Genomic DNA, 24,254 nt, shown 5'->3' on the forward strand with positions numbered 1-24,254 from the left:
TCCTATCATTTTTGTCGCCCTCCTCTGGACCGCCTCAAGTCTTCTTATGTCCTTCGCCAGATACGGTCTCCAAAACTGAACACAATACTCCAAGTGGGGCCTTATCAATGACCTGTACAGGGGCATCAACACCTTCTTCCTTCTACTGACTACGCCTCTCTTATTTTGTGGACTGGCACTGGGCTAAGTCATGGGCCAGACCCCACCCATCTCCGCCCCAGGCCCTGCCCCCATAATAGTACTAATTGTAACAGTATTTCTTCCATAAGAGTATATTGTGTGTGTGTGTATATATATATATATATATATATATATATATATATATATATATATATATATATATATACACACACGCACAATATACTCTTATATTAATAACACATAATGGTTAACCACAAAATTAAACTACATTGTATGCTTCTCAACATTCATTCCTACCAGAGCACAGATAACCCCTATGCAAATACGGGACCAAAAACTAAAACCCTAACCCTAAGATGCAAAACTCTGCATGCAGTACAACCCCAGAGAAAAAGTAACATGCATTTCTTCCTGAACAGTGCAAAATATAGACACAGATGAAAATTCTCAGAATTAACACAATTCAATCAAGGTAGCATTAATTCAAAGGCCCAAAGGTACACAAGTTCACTGCCTGTCTAAATTATTTCTTACTATTCAGTCCTCAATTTCCCTGTTTCATTGTGCCTCAATTTCCCTGTTTCATTGTGTCTACCTATAGCTTGCCACCTCTTTCCCTCACCCCTTCCAGTATCTAACTTTATCCTCTTCCTCAATCCAGCATGTGCCCTCTTTCCTTTCTCCTCCCCACTTCCTCCCAGCGTCTGCTCCCCTCTCTCACCCCCCTTCAATGTCTACCCCCCTCAAACTTCCATTCAGTATCTGTCCCCCCTCTCCCCCACATTTCAATTCAGCGTCTGTCCCCCCTCTCTCTTGCCCGTTCCATCCACTGCCCTCTCCATCCAGTGTCCGCTCTCTCTTCCATATGGCATCTTCCCTCTTTCTATGTCCCTTCAATAAACTGTCTGTCCTATGCCCCTTCTCTCCTTTGTACATCATTCATTTCAGCTTCACCTCCTCTCCATTTTTCTGTCTCCACCCCTTCCCCTATGCTCTGGCATCTCTCTCTTCTCCTTTCCTTCCTTCCTTCTCACTCTACCCCATGACCTGACATCTCTCTCCTTTTCTTCTCTTCTATCTATCCCTCCCCCTTCATGCTCTGGCATCTCCTCTCGTTCCTTTTCCTCTGGTCTGGTATCTGTCTCCTTAGTTTCCCTTCCCTACCCCCATGCCCTGGCATCTTTCTGCTCTCCTAACTCCCTCCCCCTGAAGAGCACGGCAGTCAAGTTCCCCACATGCACGGCTGCCAAGGAATATCGGGAGAAAGACGCGTCAGCATATGTGTGGGTTCCCGCACATGCATGAAGATGCCCCAAAGTAGGCCACAAGTCTGGCTAAGGCGCGGGAGCGTGCTGAAGACTCCTAAGGGGCCAGGAAGGCCCAGGGAAGCCAGAAGACAGCATCGGGTAGGTGTTTGGACCCCAGCCTGATGGGCGCTGGGGTCTGGAAGAGTGATTGGGGCCTGAGTGGGGGGGGGGGGGGGGTTTGCCGGCAGGCATCGGGAGTGCGCCGGAAAGCTGAGCTCAGCCTAGCATCACAGAGGGCGTGTTTATTTGGTGAAAGGAAGCCAGTGCAGTGTTAGGGCCCCGCGGCCTGGGTTCGGTTCACTTGCGGGCGGTGGTAGGGAAGCTGACCTCACCAGGCAGTCAGGGGCCCCCTGCCCTGTTTGTTCCCCCACTAATGCCGGCTCTGGGCCCCCCTGATATTTTCGGGCCTGAGGCACGTGCCTACTGGACCTACCCTTTAATCCGGCCCTGAATTAATCATTCCCCCTACCTTTGTTGTCTCCCTCCCACCATGTTTTGGGTTTTTTTTACTAGATTTCTCTTTCTCTAATTAAATACAAATAGTACATGACCAGTTATACTTCTACCTTCCCTATAACCATTTACAGGGATAAGGAGGCAATTTTAACAAAAGCTCTATCACACACTGAATCAGACAATTTTGCCTAACTCAGTTAATGCTTCGTTTTGTGGATGAACATTATGTAACAATGCGATTAAAAATTAAATTAATTATATGATATATGATTTATCCACCATGTAAAAAATCAGCAGGTTAGAAAATAGGGAGGTGGAAAGTTAGCCTAGGAGACTATTTAAGCAGTGAGGCTTCAAGGAGCAGGAGGGTTTTCTTCATTATACACATGCTGTGTATACTCCATGCTGTGCCTTACCTTCTGGCCTGCTCCCTCCTGGCCGTTTTATGCTGCCCCCGGTGTTATCTTTGGGCCGGCTCCAATTTTCCTTACTGCTGTAGTGCACAAAGCCGCGGCCAGCGGCTCCTACGCGTGTTCTGCGCCTGAACCGGAAGCCTTCTTTCTGACGTCGCAATGTCAGAGGGAAGGCTTCCAGATGAGGTGCGGGACGCACGAGGAGCCGCTGCCCACGGCTTTGTGCAGCAGTAAGGAAGAGGGGAGGTGGCCCAAAGATAACACCGCATCGATTGCACCGTGGACCGGCGGTTGAAGAATACCATCTCGGACCCGATGCACATGCTGGCCCTGTGGACTGGCAGGAAATTTCTGTGGACCAGCACTGGTCCATGGACTGGTGGTTGAACACTGATGTAGAGGTTCTTGGTTGAAATTTACCATTCATTTCACAGCCGAAGTACTCGAAGCGTAGGGTGCAGGCTCTGTGACAGGACACCGGGTAGATGCGTACATACTGTGCTATGATTGGAGGGTCAAACAAGTTGGGCTTCCTACTGTCGTTGTCCACATTTCCAGAGAAAACCTTCAGAAGGGGAAATTTAAAAGAAATAATCAAATTGGAAGGGACAGCGAGAGCCAACAGGGTGGAAAACAAGGTCAGCACTGAACCTGCCTGGAATAAGCTGCTCACACAGATACAATGTATCGCGTACTTTTTAAAATTTTATATATTTTTATTAAAGCTTCAAACACAAACCAGCAAAAAGAACTTGACACAGATTGAATTGTTTTATTGTCCACTGATAACTCAAATTTTGGAGGTCAATTTGGAATCAAATAAATAAATTATTGGATAATCCGGTAGCTTTAACATATGACACGGTTTTATTTGGGACAATGATGAGAGCTAAAAGTCAAATTTCAGCTCATAATAAAACATTTTGTTTATAATGACAGGGGTTGCTATAAAATTGATTTTAAGGAATTGGAAAACCTGGGATAGACTAAATTATAACTTTTGGTGGGAGTCTTTAGGCCATATTTTTAAAATGGAGCGAATGTTGGCTGTACAGCAGGGAAATTATAGGAAATTTTCAAAGGTTTGGAATCCATTGATAACTTATTGTAAAGATTGATCTTATTTTGTTCATTTTATTATACACATCCAGGGTGGGTGGATGGGGTGGAGATTTACAAGGTTATTTTAAATGAGATAAATTATTGATAATCTTAAAATATTGTTTATGGATTATTAATTATAGGGGTAGGAGGGTTGTTAGTGCAAAGTGCTTTTATTGTATTATGTGTGTTTATTTACTAACAAAAACAAAAGGTGGATACAGATGTTCTGGAGATAATTTATTATATACTGACATAAAAAATACAGTGGTAAAAATCCAACCGGACCCTACACGGTCCGTGTTTCGGTGAACACGCCTTCCTCAGGGGTCCAATTGTTTGCAAACTCACATATAAAGAATTGGACTGAAAACAGACTATTGTCTTTAAACGTGTGAGCAAAGAACACCGCAGACAAGCTGAAGTAGCAAAAAAATGTGTAGGGTCAGGTTGGATTTTTACCACTGTATTTTTTTTTTTATCATTGTACTTTTTTCATTAAATTTTCATGTTTTTATATGTCAGTATTTAATAAATTATCTCCAGTTTTTGTTTTCGTCGGAGGATTGTTTTCACTGTGGATCATTGGGTCTCCCCATTTTTCTTTGTTTATTTGCACTATGATTGTTTTTAAAATTCATAAAGTTTATATAACATTTTATATATTTTTATTAAAGCTTCAAACAACAAACCAGCAAAGAGAACTTGACACAGACTGAATTGGCTTCCGCTAATATTCACCAGCTATGAAGAACGGCAGTGATTCAAGTCATGCGGCAGTGATCTCTCTGCTGAAAGGCTCTGTGAGGGACGCAGCCATTAACCTGTTCATTTTCCTTTTCTTCCCTTTCACCTGTTCTACTTAAAATAAAAAGGCTCAGGGATTCGAGAATCCAGCTCGCTTCATTTTGTCACTGAGCAAACGTTTATCTAATATTTGTGAGTGGGTCAAGGGTTGTAGTACCTAGAAGTTCTGACATTTGGGCAGAGTGGAGATTATTACAGTGGTGTAGGATGGGAGGGGCAGGGGCGGTCTGCCCTGGATGTCAACTTTGTAGGGGTGCAGCACCCATCCTCCTCTCTACCCCCTGCTCTCCCGCTGCCGCACGTGGATGCCACTTCCCTTCCCCGTACCTCTGTAATGTTCCTGGCACGAGCAACAGCCCCCAACCTGCTGTCATGCCTGATATCACTTCCTGGACTCATGCTTAGGAAACAATTTTAGAGGGAGAGCTCACACAGGTGTTACAGCAATTTGGAGATTGCTGCTCATGCCAGGAATGTTATAGAGGTATGGGGAGGAGTGAGGAAAGGAGCATTTTATGGGGGGGGGGGGGTCACAACCGCCCCAAGTGCCTCTCGCTCTCACTACGCAACTAGCTCCCAAACCTAACCTGCTAACCCCAAACTTAGGTTCCCAGGATAAACACAATGAATATGCAATGAGATCAATCTGCATGCACTGGAGATACAAGACATGCAAATTTGCTTTCTGCATATTCAAAGGAAATGTCTAAAACCCAAGGAGTCACAAGGACAGGTTGGGGAACAACATGTAGAGAATGACATGGGGAACAAATTTGTCCCTGTCCCTGCAGGAACTCAATTTCCCCATCCCCGTGAGTTTTGTCCCTGTCCCATTCCTGTAAGCTCTGCCTTAACCACACAAAAACACTTATGATTTTAAAGCGTTTGAGGCTTGTGCAGATGAGGACAGAGCTATGCCACGTTATGCCACTGATTCTATAAACAGCACCCAACTCGGATCGCTTTTTATAGAACAGCACTCAGATCACATTTTTTTTAACACCTAAATCTGGGCACCATTTATTGCATCCATCGTCCTCATTTTGCCCAAGGCTCACTTTTTCCTTGGCTTTCTCTTCCCCATTGTAGAAGGTGAATTCATGTCCATCGTGACTGTATGCCACCTTGAACGCTTTGATGTACTCTGCCTTGCCAGCCCGGCTTGCTCCTTGGGTGACAATGCCAGTGAGCCTCATCTTCCTCAACAGGTTGACCTATTAGATAAAAGGAAAGCAATTTGCCAAAATTAGCAGAGCCAAAGCGGGAATAGAGAATCAAGATCAAAGAGCAGTAATTTCATCTGTTCATCAAGAAAACAATTTGACCTTGGTGCCAAAATACTTTCTCTGAAGGTCACATAAGAACTATGGTGCTGAAAGGTGTACGCAGAATTAACAGCAAAGGTGAATCTTAAACTAATTACCCAGGACATGTTCCAGATTTTGTCCTGCATCCTATTCAAATGTGGGGTTTTAGCCGCTACCGCCTCCTCTTCAGCAGGTGGTAGTTTTTCGGCTAGCGCGGGGGTTAGCATGCGCTAAAAATGTGCGTGCGATAAAGCAGCTAACGCGGCTTCATAAAAGGAGCCCTAAGATCAGAGTTCAGAGATTTCATTCTCTCTACTTCGACTACAAGAAAGCTTGGGATACGGATGGTCAATCCTTCACGTTTGACTTCCCACTGTTCCCCTGAAAGACTCATTAAGGGGTTGAAATGTAACATGATTTCCTCCTTATTTGTACCAAGCTCTTCTGTAAAAAGTGTATTTCTCTTTCAAAATGGGATATATTGCTAAGGCATTATAAAACTACAGTTAAAAACATAAAGCATATACAACAAAAACAATATAACAAGCCAATACAAAAATTAAACAGGAAATCTTCATAAATCAAGTATTCATTATAAACTGAAATACTACTCAATATCTGCGGTCAACCATAAGAACATAAGTACTGCCATCTCCGGATCAGACCTTCGATCCATCGAGTCCGGCGATCCGCACACACGGAGGCACAGCCAGGTGTACACCTGGCGTAATTTTAGTCACCCATATCCCTCTCGTAAGGAAATATGCATCTAGTTTGCTTTTAAATCCTAGAACGGTGGATTCCACAATAACCTCCTCTGGAGAGCATTCCAGGTGTCCACCACTCGTTGCGTGAAGCAGTACTTCCTGATATTTGTCCTGAACTTGTTCCCCCTTAGCTTCAGTCCATGTCCTCTTGTCCGTGTCACATTGGACATTGTAAATAATTTTTTTTCCCGCTCTATTTTGTCGATTCCTTTCAGTATTTTGAAGGTCTTGATCATATTCCCTCGCAGTCTCCTTTTCTCAAGGGAGAACAATCCCAGTCTCTTAAGTCGTTCCTCGTATTCCAGGTTCTCCATACCTTTTACTAGCTTCGTTTCTTGTCTCTGCACCCTCTCCAACAGTTTTATATCGTTCTTAGGGTTGGGAGATCAATGTTGGACACAGTATTCCAAGTGTGATCTGACCATCGCTCTATAAAGCAGCATTATAACTTTCTCCGATCTACACGTGATTCCATTTTTTATCATGCCTAACATATCTACCAAAAACATAATCCTCAAAATTTTTAAGTTTTAAATACAATAGATTCCAAACCACAGACACCAGGTTTGAAAAGGCACTGTTGCATGTCTGAACTTCACTAATTTTTTTAACAGAAGGAATTTGAACGCTTTTACTTTCACATAATGTTAATGATCTAGAGGGCATATACCAATCTAACTTATAACATGATCAAATTTGAGTTGATATCTGCAGTGATGTCACTAAAGAAATCTATTATAGCGACATTTAATTTTCGAAGGGGAAACTATGATAAAATGAGGAAAATGTTTAAAAAGCAGCTAAAAGAATCAGTGGCAAAGGTTAGGACTGTAAACCAGGCGTGGATGTTATTTAAAATACCAATATGGAAGCCCAGACCAGATGTATTCCACGTAAATGAGAGCAGGCATAGTTAAAAGGTCAAGTGAAAGAGGCTATTAAAGAGTCAAAAGAACATCCTTCAATGGAAAAAGGATCCAAATGAAGAAAATAAGAAGAGATAAAAGCACTGGCAAGTTAGTTGCAAAGAATTGATAAAGAAAGCTAAAAATGAATATGAAGAGAAACTTGCTAAGGAAGCAAAACTCATAGTATCAATTTTTTTTAGGAACATCAAAAGCAGAAAACCTGTGAGGGAATCCTTGGAACCGTTAGATGATCAACAAACAAAAGGTAACAAAACCGACAACAAAAAACTGTTTCACCTAGTACGACAACTGACATCCCCCCAAACCAGGAATCTCAGCCCAAGAACTAGCAGATTTCTTCCTCAACAAAGTCAAATTGGTCCAATCGGAAGTTGCTAAGACAGCCACAACAAACACTCCCCAACATAACTATACGGAATACAACGAACCCATAAAAGCAGACCAGATCTGGTCTTCATTCACTAACCTTTCCATCACCGATACCAATAAACTAATATCAAAGCTAGCCTTACGAAGTAGCCCCCTAGGCAACTGTCCTCCATAACTTCTTTCAGCAGCTCTGCATCATATCATTAACTGGCTCATCAACCTACTAAATAGTTCCCTGAACCAAGGGCATCTACCCAAAGAAATGGGCAAAATAGCCTTAACCCCTATACCGAAAACAGCCCAAGCAGGCCTCTCCATAGCATCTAACTACAGACCAATTGCGGGCATTCCGATCCTCTCCTGCCTTCATTCATCCCAATACAGCTTCCGAAAAAAGCACAGCAGCGAGCTCCTCCTCATCACTCTAATAACTAAAATCAAACCGTTGCTAAGCTCGGGTCATCAGGCAATATTACTCCAATTTAATATCTCTACATAGCTGACAGCCTTGCTTGCTGATCCCGCTTCACCATGCCACCGGATCAATCAGCAAGCAAAGCTTTCAGCTGTGTACGTGCTGAGCTCACTGCTGTTTCCACCGTGGCGCCGGACTTGTCTCTTGGCTGCATCGCCAGAATTTAGGTAGGCCTCAGTAAATGAAATCCTGTTCCAATCCCCGTGGGAATCCCATGGGCCAGGGGGGGCATCCCGTGGGAGTTCCATGGGCCAGGGGGTATCCCCGCGAGAGTTTTGTGGGTCGGGGTGTCCCCGCGGGGTTCCCGTGATCCCCGTTCCCGTGCAGACCTCTAGATGGAACGCCTCTCGTATGAGGAAAGACTAAAAAGGTTAGGGATCTTCAGCTTGAAAAAGAGATAGCTGAGGGGAGATATGATTGAAGTCTAAAAAATCCTGAGTGGAGTAAAACAGATACAAGTGGATTGATTTGTCACTCAGAGAATAGTTAAGCTCTGGGAAGCAATTCCCGAGGTTGTGGTAAGAGCGGATAGTGTAGCTGGTTTTAAGAAAGTTTTGGACAATTTCCAGGAAAAAAAGTCCATAGTCTGTTATTGATAAAGACATGGGAGAAGCCACTGCTTGCCCTTGATCGGTAGCATGGAATATTGCTACTCCTTGGGTTTTGGAAAGGTACTAGGGACCTAGATAGGCCACAGTGAGGACGGGCTACAGAGTTAGATGGATCATTGGTCTGACCCAGTATGGCTATTCTTATGTGCTGTATGGATTTAGGTGGCAGTTATGCACTTAAATGCCAGCGTTCTGGTCATTTACACACTTATATTAAACATATACACATTAAATAACCCAGCTATTTGCTATTCTATAAGTAGGTGTCTACCTTCAAAGATACATTGAGCATTCACATGAGAGCAGTCTGGGTGGAACAGGGCTGGGGTGCACACTTAGGCACATAACTTAAAGAATATTATAAATTGTGTGCATATTGTCCTAATCTAAGTGGGACTACACCCGATATTCAGCGCTATTTAACCAGCCAGGAACAGCTCCTGGCCGGTTAAACAGTGTCTGGCTAGCTAACCTCTAATATTCTGCAAAAGATAGCAAGACTTCTGCTCAGCTTGAAGGGAACAGTGCTAAGGAACAACATTTTGAAAGGATTAACTGAGGTATATGCTAATCATTTACAAACTGAAGTTAAGCGATGCATTACTTGAATCCAAGGAGTTTTGTCATAGTAGCTTGAGGTCCAAGCATTTACAATTCCTTTCCTGTTCAATCGAGCAAGCTCAGGACCCCAGCGCTGGAGGCCCAGGAACCCATAGTGCACAGATGTGGCCGAGATCTGTGAATCGGCAATTGCCCCGCCTTCCATGCCCAATGCGACAGCACAAACTGTAGAGGGCAAAGAAGATAAAGAAAAATTGAAAGAAAGGTTGATAAGAGAAAAAGAGGGAGGAGAAAAACATGAACAAAACCATATACAAGATATATAACCTCTGATTGGTAGGACAAACACTGAAAATTGATGTTCATTGCATGCTTTGAAAAAAAAAAATAAAAATGGGGGGGTGTTAAGGGATTGGGGCTTGTATACTGCCTTTTTGCAGTTTTACAACCATACTCAAAGCGGTTTACATACAGGTATTTCAAGCATTTTCCTGATGGGGACAAGCGTTCCTTAAAAAGTTTCCTGTATAAGGATGCATTTGAAACATAGACAGTATAACTTACCAATCACTAAAGCTTTTAGATCTTAATCAGACCTACGAGTAGGTTGTAAATTTATCTTTTTTTTCTATGATTATTTCTGCCTTTATATCTCCTTTTTTTTTTCTTATGTGGTCCCACCATATGTGTTCTTCCCTAAATGTTTCTTCTCTTTTTTTAAAAGATTGTAGCTGACCCTCTCACCTTCTGTACCAGTTATGTATTAGAACGTATATAATTTGTATTCAATTGTATAAAAACATTTTGTTTTGTCCTCCTTTTTTAAAAAATATTATACGCATTGAAGTATATGATATTGCATAGATGTAATATAGTGGGGGCAGTGAAGGATTAAGTGACTTGCCCAGGGTTACAGGGAGCAGCGCAGGGTTTGAACCCACAATCTCAAGGTGTTGAGGCTGTAGCTCTAACCACTACATCACACACTCTATAATGGTGTCTAAGTGACCAGGTTCCATTATGGAATACAAGAGCTGATGTGTGAGCATCTAAATGCAGCAGGAATGTAAGTTATGAGGGGGACGTTGAAAAGTTCTCAGGCCAAACAAGAAGAGAATAATGTAGAGTCATGAAACTTACAAGTTATTGCACACTTTTCTTGACACGTTTTGTTTCAATGATACAAAATGAAATGAAAAGTGTTAAGAAAACTTGTAGCTTTCACGTGTCCACATCCTTCTCTTCTTGGTTGGCCTGAGAACTTTTCAGCGGCCCCTCATACCCATGGTTGGGATCCTGACTCTCCCCCACTTGCTTTTAAGCACTATTGAGTGTGTTAAGGACACCATTACAGAATAATGGTTAGGAACTCTGCTGACACTTTCACAGGTCAATGCTCCGCTAAACATATAGGAGTCGATATTCAATGCAATTTAAATGGCTCCAGGCCAATTAATTTGCTTGCTTGGGGCTAACTCAGGGATCTCAAAGTCCCTCCTTGAGGGCCGCAATCCAATCTGGTTTTCAGGATCTCCCCAATGAATATGCATTGAAAGCAGTGCATGCATATAGATCTCATGCCTATTCATTGGGGAAATCCTGAAAACCCAATTGGATTGCGGCCCTCAAGGAGGGACTTTGAGACCCCTGGGCTAACTGGTCATTTTCAGTGCATAAAAGTCAGTCCTAACTTTGTGCTGAATATTGCATTTAACCGGCTACATTTCAGCCAGCTTCACAAACCCGGACTTGGCCCAGCACTGAATTTTCAGGGTGGCAGTCAGCAAAATGTTGACTGCCTGTAGCTGCTAGTATTTCAGATATTTTAAGAATTTATGCATGTCACTTTAAAACTAAGAGCTAGGTCACAACCCCTAAACCTTATAAAGTCCCCACCCCCCACTACCACTTTTTTTTGCATCTGTTCACCAATGAGACCTCCTGTACTTCATTCAGGTACTGTGGAAGTCTGGTAAGCCATTCCTGAGGATGCAGTGGGATCGGTTGTTTCCAGTTGTCACTGGGTACTTACGAAGGTGGCAGTTCTTCCCTATGAACGGAGAGGGACATTTACAAGCATAGTCAGCGCTAAGATTCTGACAGGTTCCACCATTTTTGCAGGGGTTTCTGGAACATTCATTCATACCTAGAGGAAAAAAAAAAGGCACATAGAGAGCGTGATACGAATTAATGTGAACAGCACACAAACCCCCTCCTTTTACTAAGCCATGGTGGAGGTTTCGACCGCAGCGCAGAGCACCAAATGTTCTAACGCTCACAGGATTCCTATAAGAGTCTGAGCAAGATTGGAGCATTTAGTGTCCCGGGGCTCAGTAGAAACCTCTAGTGTGTCTTAGTAAAAGGCAGCCAAAGTTAAAGCCAGGCAATGTGAACAGATACTGAATTCGTGCAAAGTGTTGCCACAATTCTAGTCCCAGAAAGCACAGTTACTTACTGTAACAGTTGTTATCCAGGGACAGCAGACAGCTGTTCTCACATGTGGGTGACATCAGCCACGGAGCCCGGATGTGGACAGCCTCGCAAGCACACTTGCTTGTAGAAAACTTAGAAGTTTCGAGTCTGCTGCACCGCGCATACACAAGTGCCTTCCCGCCCAGCACAGGGCGCGTCTTTTCAGTTCAGATACCTAACAGAGAAGCCAACCAGGGGAGGTGTGTGGGTTGTGAGAATAGCTGCCTGCTGTCCCTGGATAACAACTGTTACAGTAAGTAACTGTGCTTTATCCCAGGACAAGCAGGCAGCATATTCTCACATGTGGGTGACCTCCAAGCTAACCAGAATGGGATGGTGGGAGTGTTGGCAACTTAGGAGAATAAATTTTGTAACACTCTCTGGCCAAAATGGCCATCCCGTCTGGAGAAAACATCCAGACACTAATGAGAGGTGAAAGTATGAACCGAGGGCCAGGTGGCAGCTTTGCAAATTTCCTCAATAGGAGTGGATCTGAGGATAGCTATTGAAGCCGCCATGGCTCTGACTTTGTGGGCTGTGACTCGACTCTTTAGATGCAGTCCAGCCTGGGCATAGCAGAAAGAGATACAAGCAGCCATCCAGTTGGAGATAGTACGCTTAGAAATTGGATGTCCCAACTTGTTCGGATCGAAGGAGACAAAAAGTTGAGGAGCAGATCTGTGTGGTTTGGTGCGTTCTAAGTAGTTTACAGTCCAGAGTATGAAGAGCTGATTCTCCAGGATGAGAATGAGGCTTTGGAAAAAACACTGGAAGTACAATGGATTGATTGAGATGAAATTCTGAAACCACTTTAGGTAAGAATTTAGGATGAATACGGAGGACCAACTTGTCATGATGGAAAACTGTGAAAGGTGGATCAGCAACTAAAGCTTGCAGCTCACTGACTCTTCGAGCAGTTGTGAGGGCAATGAGGAAACACCACTTTCCAAGTGAGATATTTCAGATGAGGCTTAGACATTGGTTCAAATGGATGCTTCATCAATTGAGCAAGAACAACATTGAGATCCCAAACCACTGGAGGAGGTTTGACATTAAAAAGTCCTTTCATAAATTTGGAAACCACCAAATGAGCAGAGAGGGGTTTCCCTTCAATAGGCTGATGGAAAGCAGCAATTGCACTGAGATGCACTCGGATAGATGTAGACTTGAGGCCACAGGTAGATAAGTGGAAAAGATAATCCAGAACAGAAGATAAGGAGGAATCTTTAGGCTCCTTGTCATGAGAGATGCACCACGTAGAAAATCTGGTCCATTTTTGGTGGTAGCATTGTCTAGTACAGGGGTAGGGAACTCCGGTCCTCGAGAGCTGTATTCCAGTCGGGTTTTCAGGATTTCCCCAATGAATATGCATTGAAAGCAGTGCATGCAAATAGATCTCATGCGTATTCATTGGGGAAATCCTGAAAACCCGACTGGAATACGGCTCTCGAGGACCGGAGTTCCCTACCCCTGGTCTAGTAGCAGGCTTTCTAGAAGCCTCTAAAACAGGGCTGCCCAAGTCCGGTCCTTGAGATCTACTGGCAGGCCAGGTTTTCAGGATATCCACAATGAATATGCATGTGAGAGATTTGCCTGCACTGCCTTTTTGGTATGCAAAACTCTCTCATGCATATTCATTGTGGATATCCTGAAAACTTGGCCTGCCAGTAGATCTCGAGGACCGGACTTGGGCAGTCCTGCTCTAAAATGTCTCATACAGGTTGAGAAAACTGAAGAGGAGTTATGTTGAAAGGTACCAAGCCGTCAGGTGTAGAGACTGCAGGTTGGGATGAATTAGAGACCCCTGACCCCTGCAAAGATGGAAAAATTGATGGAAGGTATGGTTCCCTGCTGCTGAGTTGAAGTAGAAGGGAATACCAAGGTTGTATCGGCCAGAATCATGGTGGCATGATCATTCTTCAGTTTGACAAGAGTCCTGAGCATGAGAGGGAATGGAGGAAATGCATACAGGAAGAGATTTGTCCATTCCAATAGAAAAGCATCTGCCTCGAGGCGATGAGGAAAGTATATCCTGGAGAAGAACTGAGGCAGTTTGTGGTTGTGGGGAGATGCAAAGAGATCTATCTGAGGAGTTCCCCACTGAGAAAAAATGTGATGAAGAGGCGAGGAATTGAGTGTCCATTCGTGAGGTTGGAGAAGATGACTCAACTTGTCCGCCAGACATTACAGAAAAGAAAAGAAACAGCAATTCGGCAAAAAGAAATTAAAACACAAACCGTGGTGAAGAGAAGGCACAAAGCAAATGAAGTTCAGGCAGAGCGTCAAAGATAGACTTCTCGGCTCCGCAGAAAACTGAGACGCACCCTGTGCTGGGCGGGAAGGCACTCGCGCATGCGCGGTGCGGCAAACTCAAAACTTTGATGTTTTATAGAAGCAAGTCTGCTTGCGAGGCTGTCCACATCCGGGCTCCGTGGATGATGTCACCCACATATGAGAATAGGCTGCCTGCTTGTCCTGGGATAAATTATTTTACAGTTAATCCTTGTATTCAACAGGTGAACTAGATAGAATGATGGAACATCCAGGAGACATTTTCCCTGTGATCTTGCTTTCTGTTATGTCCTGAGAATTTGAGAATTGTGTAGTAGATCTCCCTCCAGTTGTGAATAGTTTAGAAAGACTCAGAAGAATAAGACCTGTGTTATTTATATATATATTGTCACAAGAAACCCCCTGTGAAGGCAAAGGAATAATTGCAGTGCCCCAGAACTGATGAGCACAGCAGGGAATTGTCCCAGGAGTAAACAGTAGATAAGCCTAAAATTCCTCCTAGGGCACTGCCAAGAAAGAAAATGCCTTTGCATAGCAGTATACAGAAGGAGAAAGACTCCTCATGCCTGTTTATTTTATTTTATTTTTTTATTTTTTTTATTTATTTCTTGTATACCGCTATACCGTGAGGTTCTAAGCGGTTTACTGTAAAGATACATTAAAGATACAATAAAATAAAAATAAATAAAGATAGGTACTTGGAAATTCCCTAACTTTCCCAAAGGCTCACAATCTAGCTAGTTTACGTTTTTCTAAACAACAAGTGAAAAGCAAGGTAACAGGACTACAAATCCCATCAGGCCTAGGGCAGAGAATTCCTAAAGCCAGGACTGCAACAGCTCCAGTTCCTAGCAAATCCAACAAGCACCTGAGCTCAGAATTAGCCAGAACTAGGGGCACACCTGCACTTCAGCATAGGCAGTTAGCCACTGAGAGAGGAAAGGGTGGGGCTCCTAATTGCAGGGCCACACATTGCTATAAAAGGGTGGGGCTCCTAATTGCAAGCAGCCATTCTGGAGGAACCCAGCAGGAAAAGAGAAAAGAACCAGACTGGCTCTGTCAGGAAACAGAAGTGCACCGGTGCCTTATATTCCAGAAGAGCAGGTAGGACCTCAGGATTGGGAGGGTTTTGTTGAAGTGAAAATGATATAGAAATGACTGAGGATTTTTCATATGCTACTGACCCTGATTTAATGGAGTGGGGCTGAGGAACAGTGGAAAAAGTTTGGAGTTTATCAAAAGGAAATTATTGGTGAAGATTCCAGACTAGCCAGGCTGTATTATTCAAAGTCTCTGGCTAAAAGAGGTGAGTGGCTTGCCTTTTTTTTTTTTTTTTTTTTTTGTAATTTTGGGGGGGTTTTTTGTCAGTTGTATGGGCCTTGCAGGGAGAAACTGCACAGCCTAATTCCACACAGAACTGGGTTTTATTTTTCTATGATGCTGGGCAGTGCATGAAAATTGCTTACCTAAGGCACTGCTGGCCACAGGACATTGGGGAACTCTTTATTCAAAATCTAGTGAGATTTATTGGGACTTTTGTACACCAAAATCTACAAGGTAGGTACAGATCCCAACACCTCTGGGGGGTATTTTGGTTAATAAACCCCCAAGGTGAACTTTCTCCAGTGAAAGGACTTAAAAAGGAGTTGTAGGAGAATCTGGTTGAACAGGCCTGGTGGAAAACAGTGGCTGGGCCAGGAAGGGCCTAACCCTGTGTGGCAAGTGTGGGCCTCAGAGAAGGCCATTAAAAGACTGAAATTGAAGTCAGTGGATGGCAACAAGCCACATAAAAGAAACAAGTGGATTGCTTTTGTTTGTATCTTGTGCAGACTATTGTTTGTTGGTATTTTTGGAACTTATTTTGAATTGCTACTAACTTGAGTTAAATGCACCAAGTCTGGTGTGAAAAATTTCTTTTGTGGCACCCAGGTGTGTTGCATTGTTTTTGAACTTTAGTGCAGTTCTTCCCACTTACCTATACTTCACTTTCACTTGGGTGAGGTCTGTGTGGCTTAAGGTATTGGCCCCTGGGCCTGTCTAATTGGCTACACCTGACCACAATATAAGGTATATAGGTTATATTTAGTTGAATTGGCAAACCTCCTTAGGAGGTGTGTAAATATTGTGTACTTAGCTGCAACAATAAATCTAAAATTAGATGGGAATGTAGATAAGATGACTGACTTGGTAAAAACATATGCAAATACATAAGATGATCAATGTGCCGGTAACATAAGTAGGATAACTTATGGCATTATGCCAGTACTAACTCTGTATTGTAACACCACTATAGAAGCCCCTGTAACTGCAGAGAGCCCTTCTATGGTAACATATCATAGAAGCTCTGTAGTATACCACTGTTACAGAAGCTCATGCAAACCACTCTGAATTGACTCCCCAGGCATTAATATACATATTAATGACTGGTGAGTCAATTTTTAGCTCCAGCACACTAAATGGAGCAAATATTTTCCTGAACTATAGATATACTGTAAAGTCTGGCACTGCTTCCATTTTCTCCCACAGTAAAAGCAGGGAGAACAATATTTCAGGTGGTGGTGGTAAATTCCATCGAAGAATTTCCCTAGCTATGAGGCTGCTTATCCCAGTACAGAAACCTTAGACGCCATCTTGGTGCAGAATGAGAAAAGCAGCTCTGCAAAAGGAGCTTATTCAAGGCAAAGAATAAAACCCTTTAAGCAGCATATGTTCCCTGACTGCTATTCAACTTGGGCCAGAGGCAGTACTGGCCCATTCCCATACCTGGGGCATGGCTTGCCACAACACAAGCCAGAGTCTCAGACAGGTAAGGCAAAGGAAGGTGGATGGAAACCAGCCTGGCAGAAGGTGCCAGTGGGTGGAACGGAGCTTAGCCCAGAACCATTCCTGGTGAGGAGCTAATGGAACTGGAGGAAACAGGACTGCCTACTCCTGAGGAATGCATGGAGATGTGTGAAGAAGTACCTATACAAGGTGAGCTGAATGAACCCTGCTTGTTTTTCTCTCTCTTGGAGAAAGGATTTTCTTGCCTTTTTGCTTGCCTTATTGCAAAGAAACTGTGCAGTAAACCTTTATTCTCATCTGAAAAGAATCAACTTGAACTGTTTCATGGATGTTTTGTGATTTTTTTTTTTGGCTGGGACTAATTGAATGACTAACTGAACTGTGGAACCTATGCTGCATCATACCCACTGTGTAGAGTTCACGAAGCAACAACTATTCAGAAGTACTGATAAACTTACCTGTGAAGTGGTGTTTGTTTGGAACTTACTCAAGGTTATTTTCTTCTCCTTTTTGAGCTCCTGATATCCTGGAAACAAGGCCTAAGCAGAGTCCGGGCATGGCATTTAACCAGGCTGAAGGAAGCCAAAGATCCACTGAATACATTACCTATTCTGCATTTGATTCTTGTGCACTGCATATTTTGTTTTGCTTTTTTGTTTTTTCCTGAACTTCTTTGTTTTGCTAAAACTGAAAAATAAAAATCCTGTCTGTTTTTCAACAACTAAAACCTTGCCTTTGTCTTCTGGGTGGTCTGTAAAGGTGTTTTGGCAAACTTGGTTAGCCAGCACTGCCTGTAGGGCCTTATCCCTGATGAGAGGCAGGCCTAGTATTCAGTGCCACCTGGTACAAACATACACTTAACTGCATTATAGAAATACCCCAGGGGGCGGGAAGGGAATAGCAGCACTTCCTGCCAGGACTTGCAAGTTTACCATTTTACCACTGGCTAATATTCAAATCAATGCCTAGTTGACTTACTGCATAAAAGTCGCAACTGCCTTTTTCCTGTCTTAACTTTATGTGGCTGATCAGACTGAAAATCTCAAAGGTAGCTAGGTTTCTGCACCGCCCTAACTCATCCCCTGTACCACCTACAAACTAGCCAGTTTTGGAATGAATGGTTAAAGGATATTCAACAGCACCATGTGGTCAAATGCAATTGATATCACCAGTTAGCCCCAGACCTGGGATTTAAACTGCTAGGAGACTCCTGATGGCAGATTTTCAGGATAGCCCTAATGAATATGCATAGGGCAGATGTGAATGCCTGTCACCTCCATTATATTCAAATCTCTCATGTATATTCATTAGAGCTATTCCAAAAACCTGACTAGTGGTCCTCCAGGACAGGGTTGGGAACCACTCCTCTATAGCATTGTCTAATTTTTTTAGAAGGGACCTGATCTGTTCAGGCCACACCCTCTTTGGAGTTGAATGCTATGAAATATAGAATAGAACATAGAGCAAATACACATGTAACTCCTAATTACTGCCAATTAAGTGTATTGATAGTGTCTAGCTTATTAATTTGCATGCAACCAATACAGAATCTGGGGGATAGTGGATAAGCGAAGGTAATTCAGCAGCATTAACTCCAGAGTCTACTGCTGTTATCCAGTACTTCTGAGTTCTGATGGGGGAAAAAGTCTAGATAAACCAAAGGTCCATCAAGTCCAGTATCATGTTTTCAACAGTGACCAACCCAGGTCCCGAGTACCTGATAGAAACCCAAAGAGCAGCAACATTCCAGAGCTGAGATTGTGATGTCATAATGCCTTATTCCATCAATGCTTAAGAGCCAACATCATCATCATTGATTGGTCTATACTTGGCTCACTTTTGCTACTGTATTGGAGGAGAAGGTGGAGCAGGGGTTAGAGCACCAGCCTTAGCACCCTGAAGTGCTGCTCACTGTGACCCTGGTAAAGTCACTTAATCATCAACTGCCCCAAGTACATTTAAGATTGTGAGCTCACTGGGACAGACAAAGAAAATGTTTTGAAGTGCCTGTATGTAAACTGCTTTACGTGTGGTTGCATTAATAACAGTCCTGTTTGATACTCCAAGCCCACCTCCTAAACCTAGATCCATTAGTAATAAAGGCTCTAACCCACTACACCCTGATCCATTAGTAATGAAGCCTACCTTCAGGGACCCCTACCCCATCCTGCTTCCTGGGGGGGTCTCCCTAGTGGGTACTGGGAAGTGGACATGAGCTATCCCATAGCATTCATGCCCCAGCACGGTGGCTTTATGGCCTCAAGTGATGTGATCATCTCACAGTACCACTACTAACAGTTTAGACTTGGCAATATTCAGTAAACTGGATAGCTAAAATATTCAGTAAACTGGTCTTTCTGCCGTTACCTAGCTGCCAGATAAGGCACTCAAGCTCCATAGTACATCACCCAACTCCACTTTTATCTGATTTACCACCAATCTTGACAAACCTAAGCAGTTTGCAGAAAATGCAAGAGGTATATAAGACAGAACATCAGGAAGCCTACTGTACAGTAGGTCAGTTATGAGCATGTTAACATGATTAAAGAGACAAAGGATAGTGGCAAAGTTAAAGAAGTTACAGGCCAAGGGGTAGGTATTACCAGGCTAGTCAAAGGGGAAAGTCTGGACAAAATTTAGCCCTTGAGGTTGTTAAACATTTTTTAAAGGCAGTTTCTAAGTGAATGTCATGAGGAAAATCTTTTGAAAGAGAAGGTGCTAAAATACTTAAGCATGAAGGCCTTGTGCAATCTAAATGGATGTTGTGATGGAGTGGGATGAAAAGGAGATTCAGCTCTGTAGAAAGAAGTGATCAAATAGGTTCATATTCTGTAAGTGAACTAATAAAGAGATGGAGGCAAGAATTATAAGCAAAGGCAAATCACAGTTCTTCCTTCAGCAGTGACGGTCATATTTCCTGGCACACAGAAGTCCTCTAAAAGAGGTTTTCTGTATGGACAGCAGTCTCCGGAACTGAGGAAGTTTCAGACCCTCAGAGGCCCTCTTATACTAAGCCATGGTTTCTACTGTGGCTCAGGGCGCTAAAATGCTCCAATACTGCTAGGAATTCTATTAGGGTCAGAGCATTTAGCCCTCTGGGCCGCAGTAGAAACCTCTATTGCGGTTTAGTAAAAGAGGGCCATAGAGAATAACAGTGGTCCAAATTGAGAGTGAAAGAGAAGACGTCCATAGGAGAGCAAACTTCCTAAATTGTTTCACAGTAAAAAAGGCCTTCGTCACTAGGTAAGAAATGTCATTTAATCTAAGTTATGGAAAAATATATTTCCTGTATATACTCAAATATAAACTGGGATTTTTGGGCCAAAAAATTGGCCCAAAAATGGGTGTCCCAGTTTATATTCGGGTCATCCCCCAGTGACCACCTGAAACCCTCCGGGACTTCCTGCAGGCCTTCCTTAGACCGGGACAAGAGGGATCCCTCCTATCTCCTGCCCCAGCTGACACTAATAATTACCACCCTCCCTCGAGTACCTGTTCCCTGGTGGTCCAGCATGTATCCTGCGCTAAAATCCTCCTGAAGATTGTAAAAGTAAAGTGGCGCACCCGGGCAGGCATGCAGAAGCGAGCTTTTCGTGCTGCCGGCCCTGCACTGCTCCTTGATAGGCTGCCGCAAGTTCTCAAGGGATTCGTTGCGGCAGCCTATCAAAGAGAAGTGCAGGGCCGGCAGAACAAAAAGCTCGCGCCTGGGTGCGCCGCTGGCTACTACCTTTACAAAAGAGGATTTCGGCAAAGAATAGATGCTGGACCACCAGGAAACAGTTACGCGAGGGACGGAAGGAGAAGGGGTGGTAATTATTAGTGTCGGCCGGGGCAGGAGACAGCACAGTTACTTACCGTAACAGGTGTTATCCAGGGACAGCAGGTAGATATTCTTTACGCATGGGTGACGTCACCGACGGAGCCCTCGGTACGGACCTTTTTAACTAGAAAGTTCTAGTTGGCCGCACCGCGCGTGCCTTCCCGCCCGACGGAGGAGTGCGTGGTCCCCAGTTAGGATAAGCCAGCTAAGAAGCCAACCCGGGGAGGTGGGTGGGACGTAAGAATATCTGCCTGCTGTCCCTGGATAACACCTGTTACGGTAAGTAACTGTGCTTTATCCCAGGACAAGCAGGCAGCATATTCTTTACGCATGGGTGACCTCCAAGCTAACAGAGAGGGAGGAGGGATGGTTGGCCATTAGGAAAATAAATTTTGTAACACAGATTGGCCGAAGTGTCCATCCCGTCTGGAGAAGGCATCCAGACAGTAGTGAGTAGTGAACGTGTGAACTGAGGACCAAGTGGCCGCCTTGCAGATTTCCTCGATGGGCGTGGAACAGAGGAAAGCCACAGAAGCAGCCATAGCTCGGACTCTGTGGGCCGTGACAGCACCTTCCAGTGAGAGACCGGCCCGAGCATAACAGAACGCAATACAGGCAGCAAGCCAATTGGAAAGCGTCCGTTTGGAGACAGGACGACCTAAACGGTTAGGGTCGAATGACAAAAAGAGCTGAGGAGAGGAGCGGTGAGCCCTGGTACGGTCAAGGTAGTAGGCCAGGGCACGCTTACAATCCAGCGTGTGCAACGCCTGTTCCCCAGGATGAGAATGTGGTTTAGGGAAAAAGACGGGCAGCACAATGGACTGGTTGAGGTGAAAAGCTGAGACCACCTTTGGAAGGAATTTAGGATGGGTACGTAGGACCACCTTGTCATGGTGAAAAACCGTGAATGGTGGGTCGGCGACCAGTGCATGCAGTTCACTAACCCTCCTGGCAGAGGTGATGGCAATTAGGAAAAGCACCTTCCAGGTAAGAAATTTGAGCGAAGTTGTGGCAAGAGGCTCAAACGGAGGTTTCATGAGAGCTGATAAAACCACATTCAGGTCCCAGACGACAGGAGGAGGCTTCAGAGGTGGCTTGACATTGAAGAGACCTCTCATGAACCGGGAAACCAGTGGATGAGCTGTGAGAGGTTTTCCGAGGATAGGCTCGTGAAACGCAGTGATGGCACTGAGGTGGACTCTGATGGAGGTAGATTTGAGGCCAGCATTGGACAGCGAGAGCAAATATTCCAGTACAGTTTCCACCGCTAAGGAGGTGGGATTGTGATGATGCCGTAGACACCACGAGGAGAACCTGGTCCACTTCTGATGGTAACACTGGAGGGTGGCCGGTTTCCTGGAGGCATCCAAAATGAGACGGACAGGCTGCGATAGATTCTCAGGAGAGGTCAGCCCGAGAGAAACCAAGCTGTCAGGTGGAGCGAAGACAGATTGGGATGTAGTAGAGATTGATGCTGCTGTGTAAGTAGAGTAGGAAACACAGGAAGAGGAATGGGCTCCCTGGAGCTGAGCTGGAGCAGGAGGGAGAACCAGTGTTGGCGAGGCCACCGAGGAGCGATGAGAATCATGGTGGCTCCGTCCTTGCGGAGTTTGGACAAGGTCCGCAACATCAGAGGAAGTGGAGGGAAGGCATACAGGAACCGATCTCTCCAATCGAGCAGGAATGCATCCGGGGCTAGACGATGAGGAGAGAAGAGTCTGGAACAGAAGTGGGGCAGCTGATGATTGTGAGGTGCTGCAAAGAGGTCCACCTGCGGAGTGCCCCAGCGAGCAAAGATGGAGTGGAGTGTTGGAGGATCCAGCGTCCACTCGTGAGGTTGAAGGATGCGGCTGAGATTGTCGGCCAGGGAGTTCTGTTCGCCCTGGATATAGACAGCCTTGAGGAAGAGATTGCGGGCCGTGGCCCAGGTCCAGATGCGTAGAGCCTCCAAACAAAGGAGGCGAGATCCGGTGCCGCCTTGCTTGTTTATGTAGTACATGGCGACTTGATTGTCTGTGCACAGGAGAAGAACCTGAGGACAGAGAAGATGCTGGAAAGCCTTGAGGGCGTAGAACATGGCTCTGAGTTCCAGGAAATTGATGTGATGTTGACGCTCCTGTGGGGTCCAAAGTCCCTGGGTGCGTAGATCTCCTAGGTGGGCTCCCCATGCATAGGGGGAGGCATCTGTGGTGATGATCATAGAGTGAGGGGGTAGATGAAAGAGCAGACCCCTGGAAAGATTTGAGGAGTTCAACCACCATTGGAGAGATTGCTGAAGAGATGATGTCACAGAGATGGGATGAGAAAGAAGATCCGTAGTCTGTGACCATTGGTTGGCGAGAGTCCATTGAGGTGTTCTGAGGTGGAGACGTGCCAAAGGAAGGACATGTACTGTCGAGGCCATGTGACCCAGGAGGACCATCATCTGTCGGGCAGGAATGGAGGGACGCCTGAGGACCTGACGACAGAGATGGAGCAGGGTCCACTGACGATCGGAGGGAAGAAAAGCCCTCATTAGAGTGGTGTCCAGAACTGTTCCGATGAATTGAAGTCGCTGGGTGGGGAGTAGGTGCGACTTGGGGTAGTTGATCTTGAACCCCAGGAGGTGGAGGAGAGAGATGGTGTGATGAGGAGCCTGTAGCACAAGTGGAGACGTAGGTGCTTTCACCAACCAATCGTCCAAGTAGGGGAACACCTGGAGGTTGTGAGACCTGAGGAAGGCCGCTACTACTATAAGGCACTTGGTGAACACCCTGGGTGATGAAGCGAGGCCAAAAGGTAGCACCTTGTACTGATAGTGGCGGTGTAGTACCTGGAAACGCAGGTAGCGGCGAGAATTCGGATTGATTGAGATGTGAGTGTAGGCCTCCTTGAGGTCCAGAGAACATAGCCAGTCGTGTTGAGAAAGAAGAGGGTAGAGCGTGGCAAGGGAGAGCATTCTGAACTTCTCCTTGACCAGACACTTGTTGAGGTCCCTGAGATCGAGAATGGGACGGAGGTCTCCCGTCTTTTTGGGTACCAGGAAGTAGCGGGAGTAGAATCCCTGACCCCTTTGTTCTGGAGGTACTTCTTCGATGGCATTGAGAAGGAGGAGGGATTGAACCTCCCTCAGGAGGAGGGGGGTTTGAGATGAGTGTGAAGCAGACTCTACGGGAGGGTTGTCCGGTGGAAGAGTCTGGAAGTTGAGAGAGTAGCCGTGGTGGATGATGTTGAGGACCCACTGGTCCGATGTGATGACCTCCCAACGGCTGAAGAATATGCGGAGACGACCTCCGATTGGTTGTGGAAGAGGTAGCGAAGGTGGAAGACTGGCTATGCCCTGGAGAGAAGAGTCAAAAGGGCTGAGAAGGTTTTGCAGGTTGAAGAGGCTTGTTGGGTTGATTGGACTGAGAACGAGCCTGGGTATGGTGTTGTTGCTGACGGGGCCGCCGAGGTTGTTGAGAAGGCGGATTGAGTGGCCTGGCTGAGAACCTGCGCTGATAGGAGGATTGAGGTCTGTAAGGTCGGGCAGGTGGAGCCTTTTTCTTCGGCTTAATCAGGGTGTCCCACCTGGTTTCATGGGCCGAGAGTTTCTGGGTGGTGGAATCCAGGGACTCTCCAAAAAGTTCATCCCCGAGACAGGGGGCGTTGGCCAGATGATCC

General features: G+C 45.0%; 1 protein-coding gene across 4 annotated transcripts in view; it reads right to left on the minus strand.

The window, feature by feature from the left end:
* Positions 1-24,254, minus strand: part of MFGE8 (milk fat globule EGF and factor V/VIII domain containing) — a 107,247-nt gene that overhangs the window by 23,866 nt on the left and 59,127 nt on the right. For 3 of the 4 annotated variants that reach the window (XM_033920093.1, XM_033920094.1, XM_033920092.1), the window contains exons 4-7: positions 11,277-11,390; positions 9,288-9,469; positions 5,284-5,439; positions 2,738-2,882 (exon numbers count right to left, since the gene is read on the minus strand). In XM_033920093.1, the coding sequence (XP_033775984.1) occupies positions 2,738-2,882; positions 5,284-5,439; positions 9,288-9,469; positions 11,277-11,390 (597 nt within the window). The remainder of the gene's footprint in view (positions 1-2,737; positions 2,883-5,283; positions 5,440-9,287; positions 9,470-11,276; positions 11,391-24,254) is intronic. The other variant, XM_033920095.1, reaches the window with a different exon arrangement.

Source organism: Geotrypetes seraphini, chromosome 14, assembly GCF_902459505.1.
Source record: "Geotrypetes seraphini chromosome 14, aGeoSer1.1, whole genome shotgun sequence".
NCBI classification, from domain to species: Eukaryota; Metazoa; Chordata; class Amphibia; order Gymnophiona; family Dermophiidae; genus Geotrypetes; species Geotrypetes seraphini.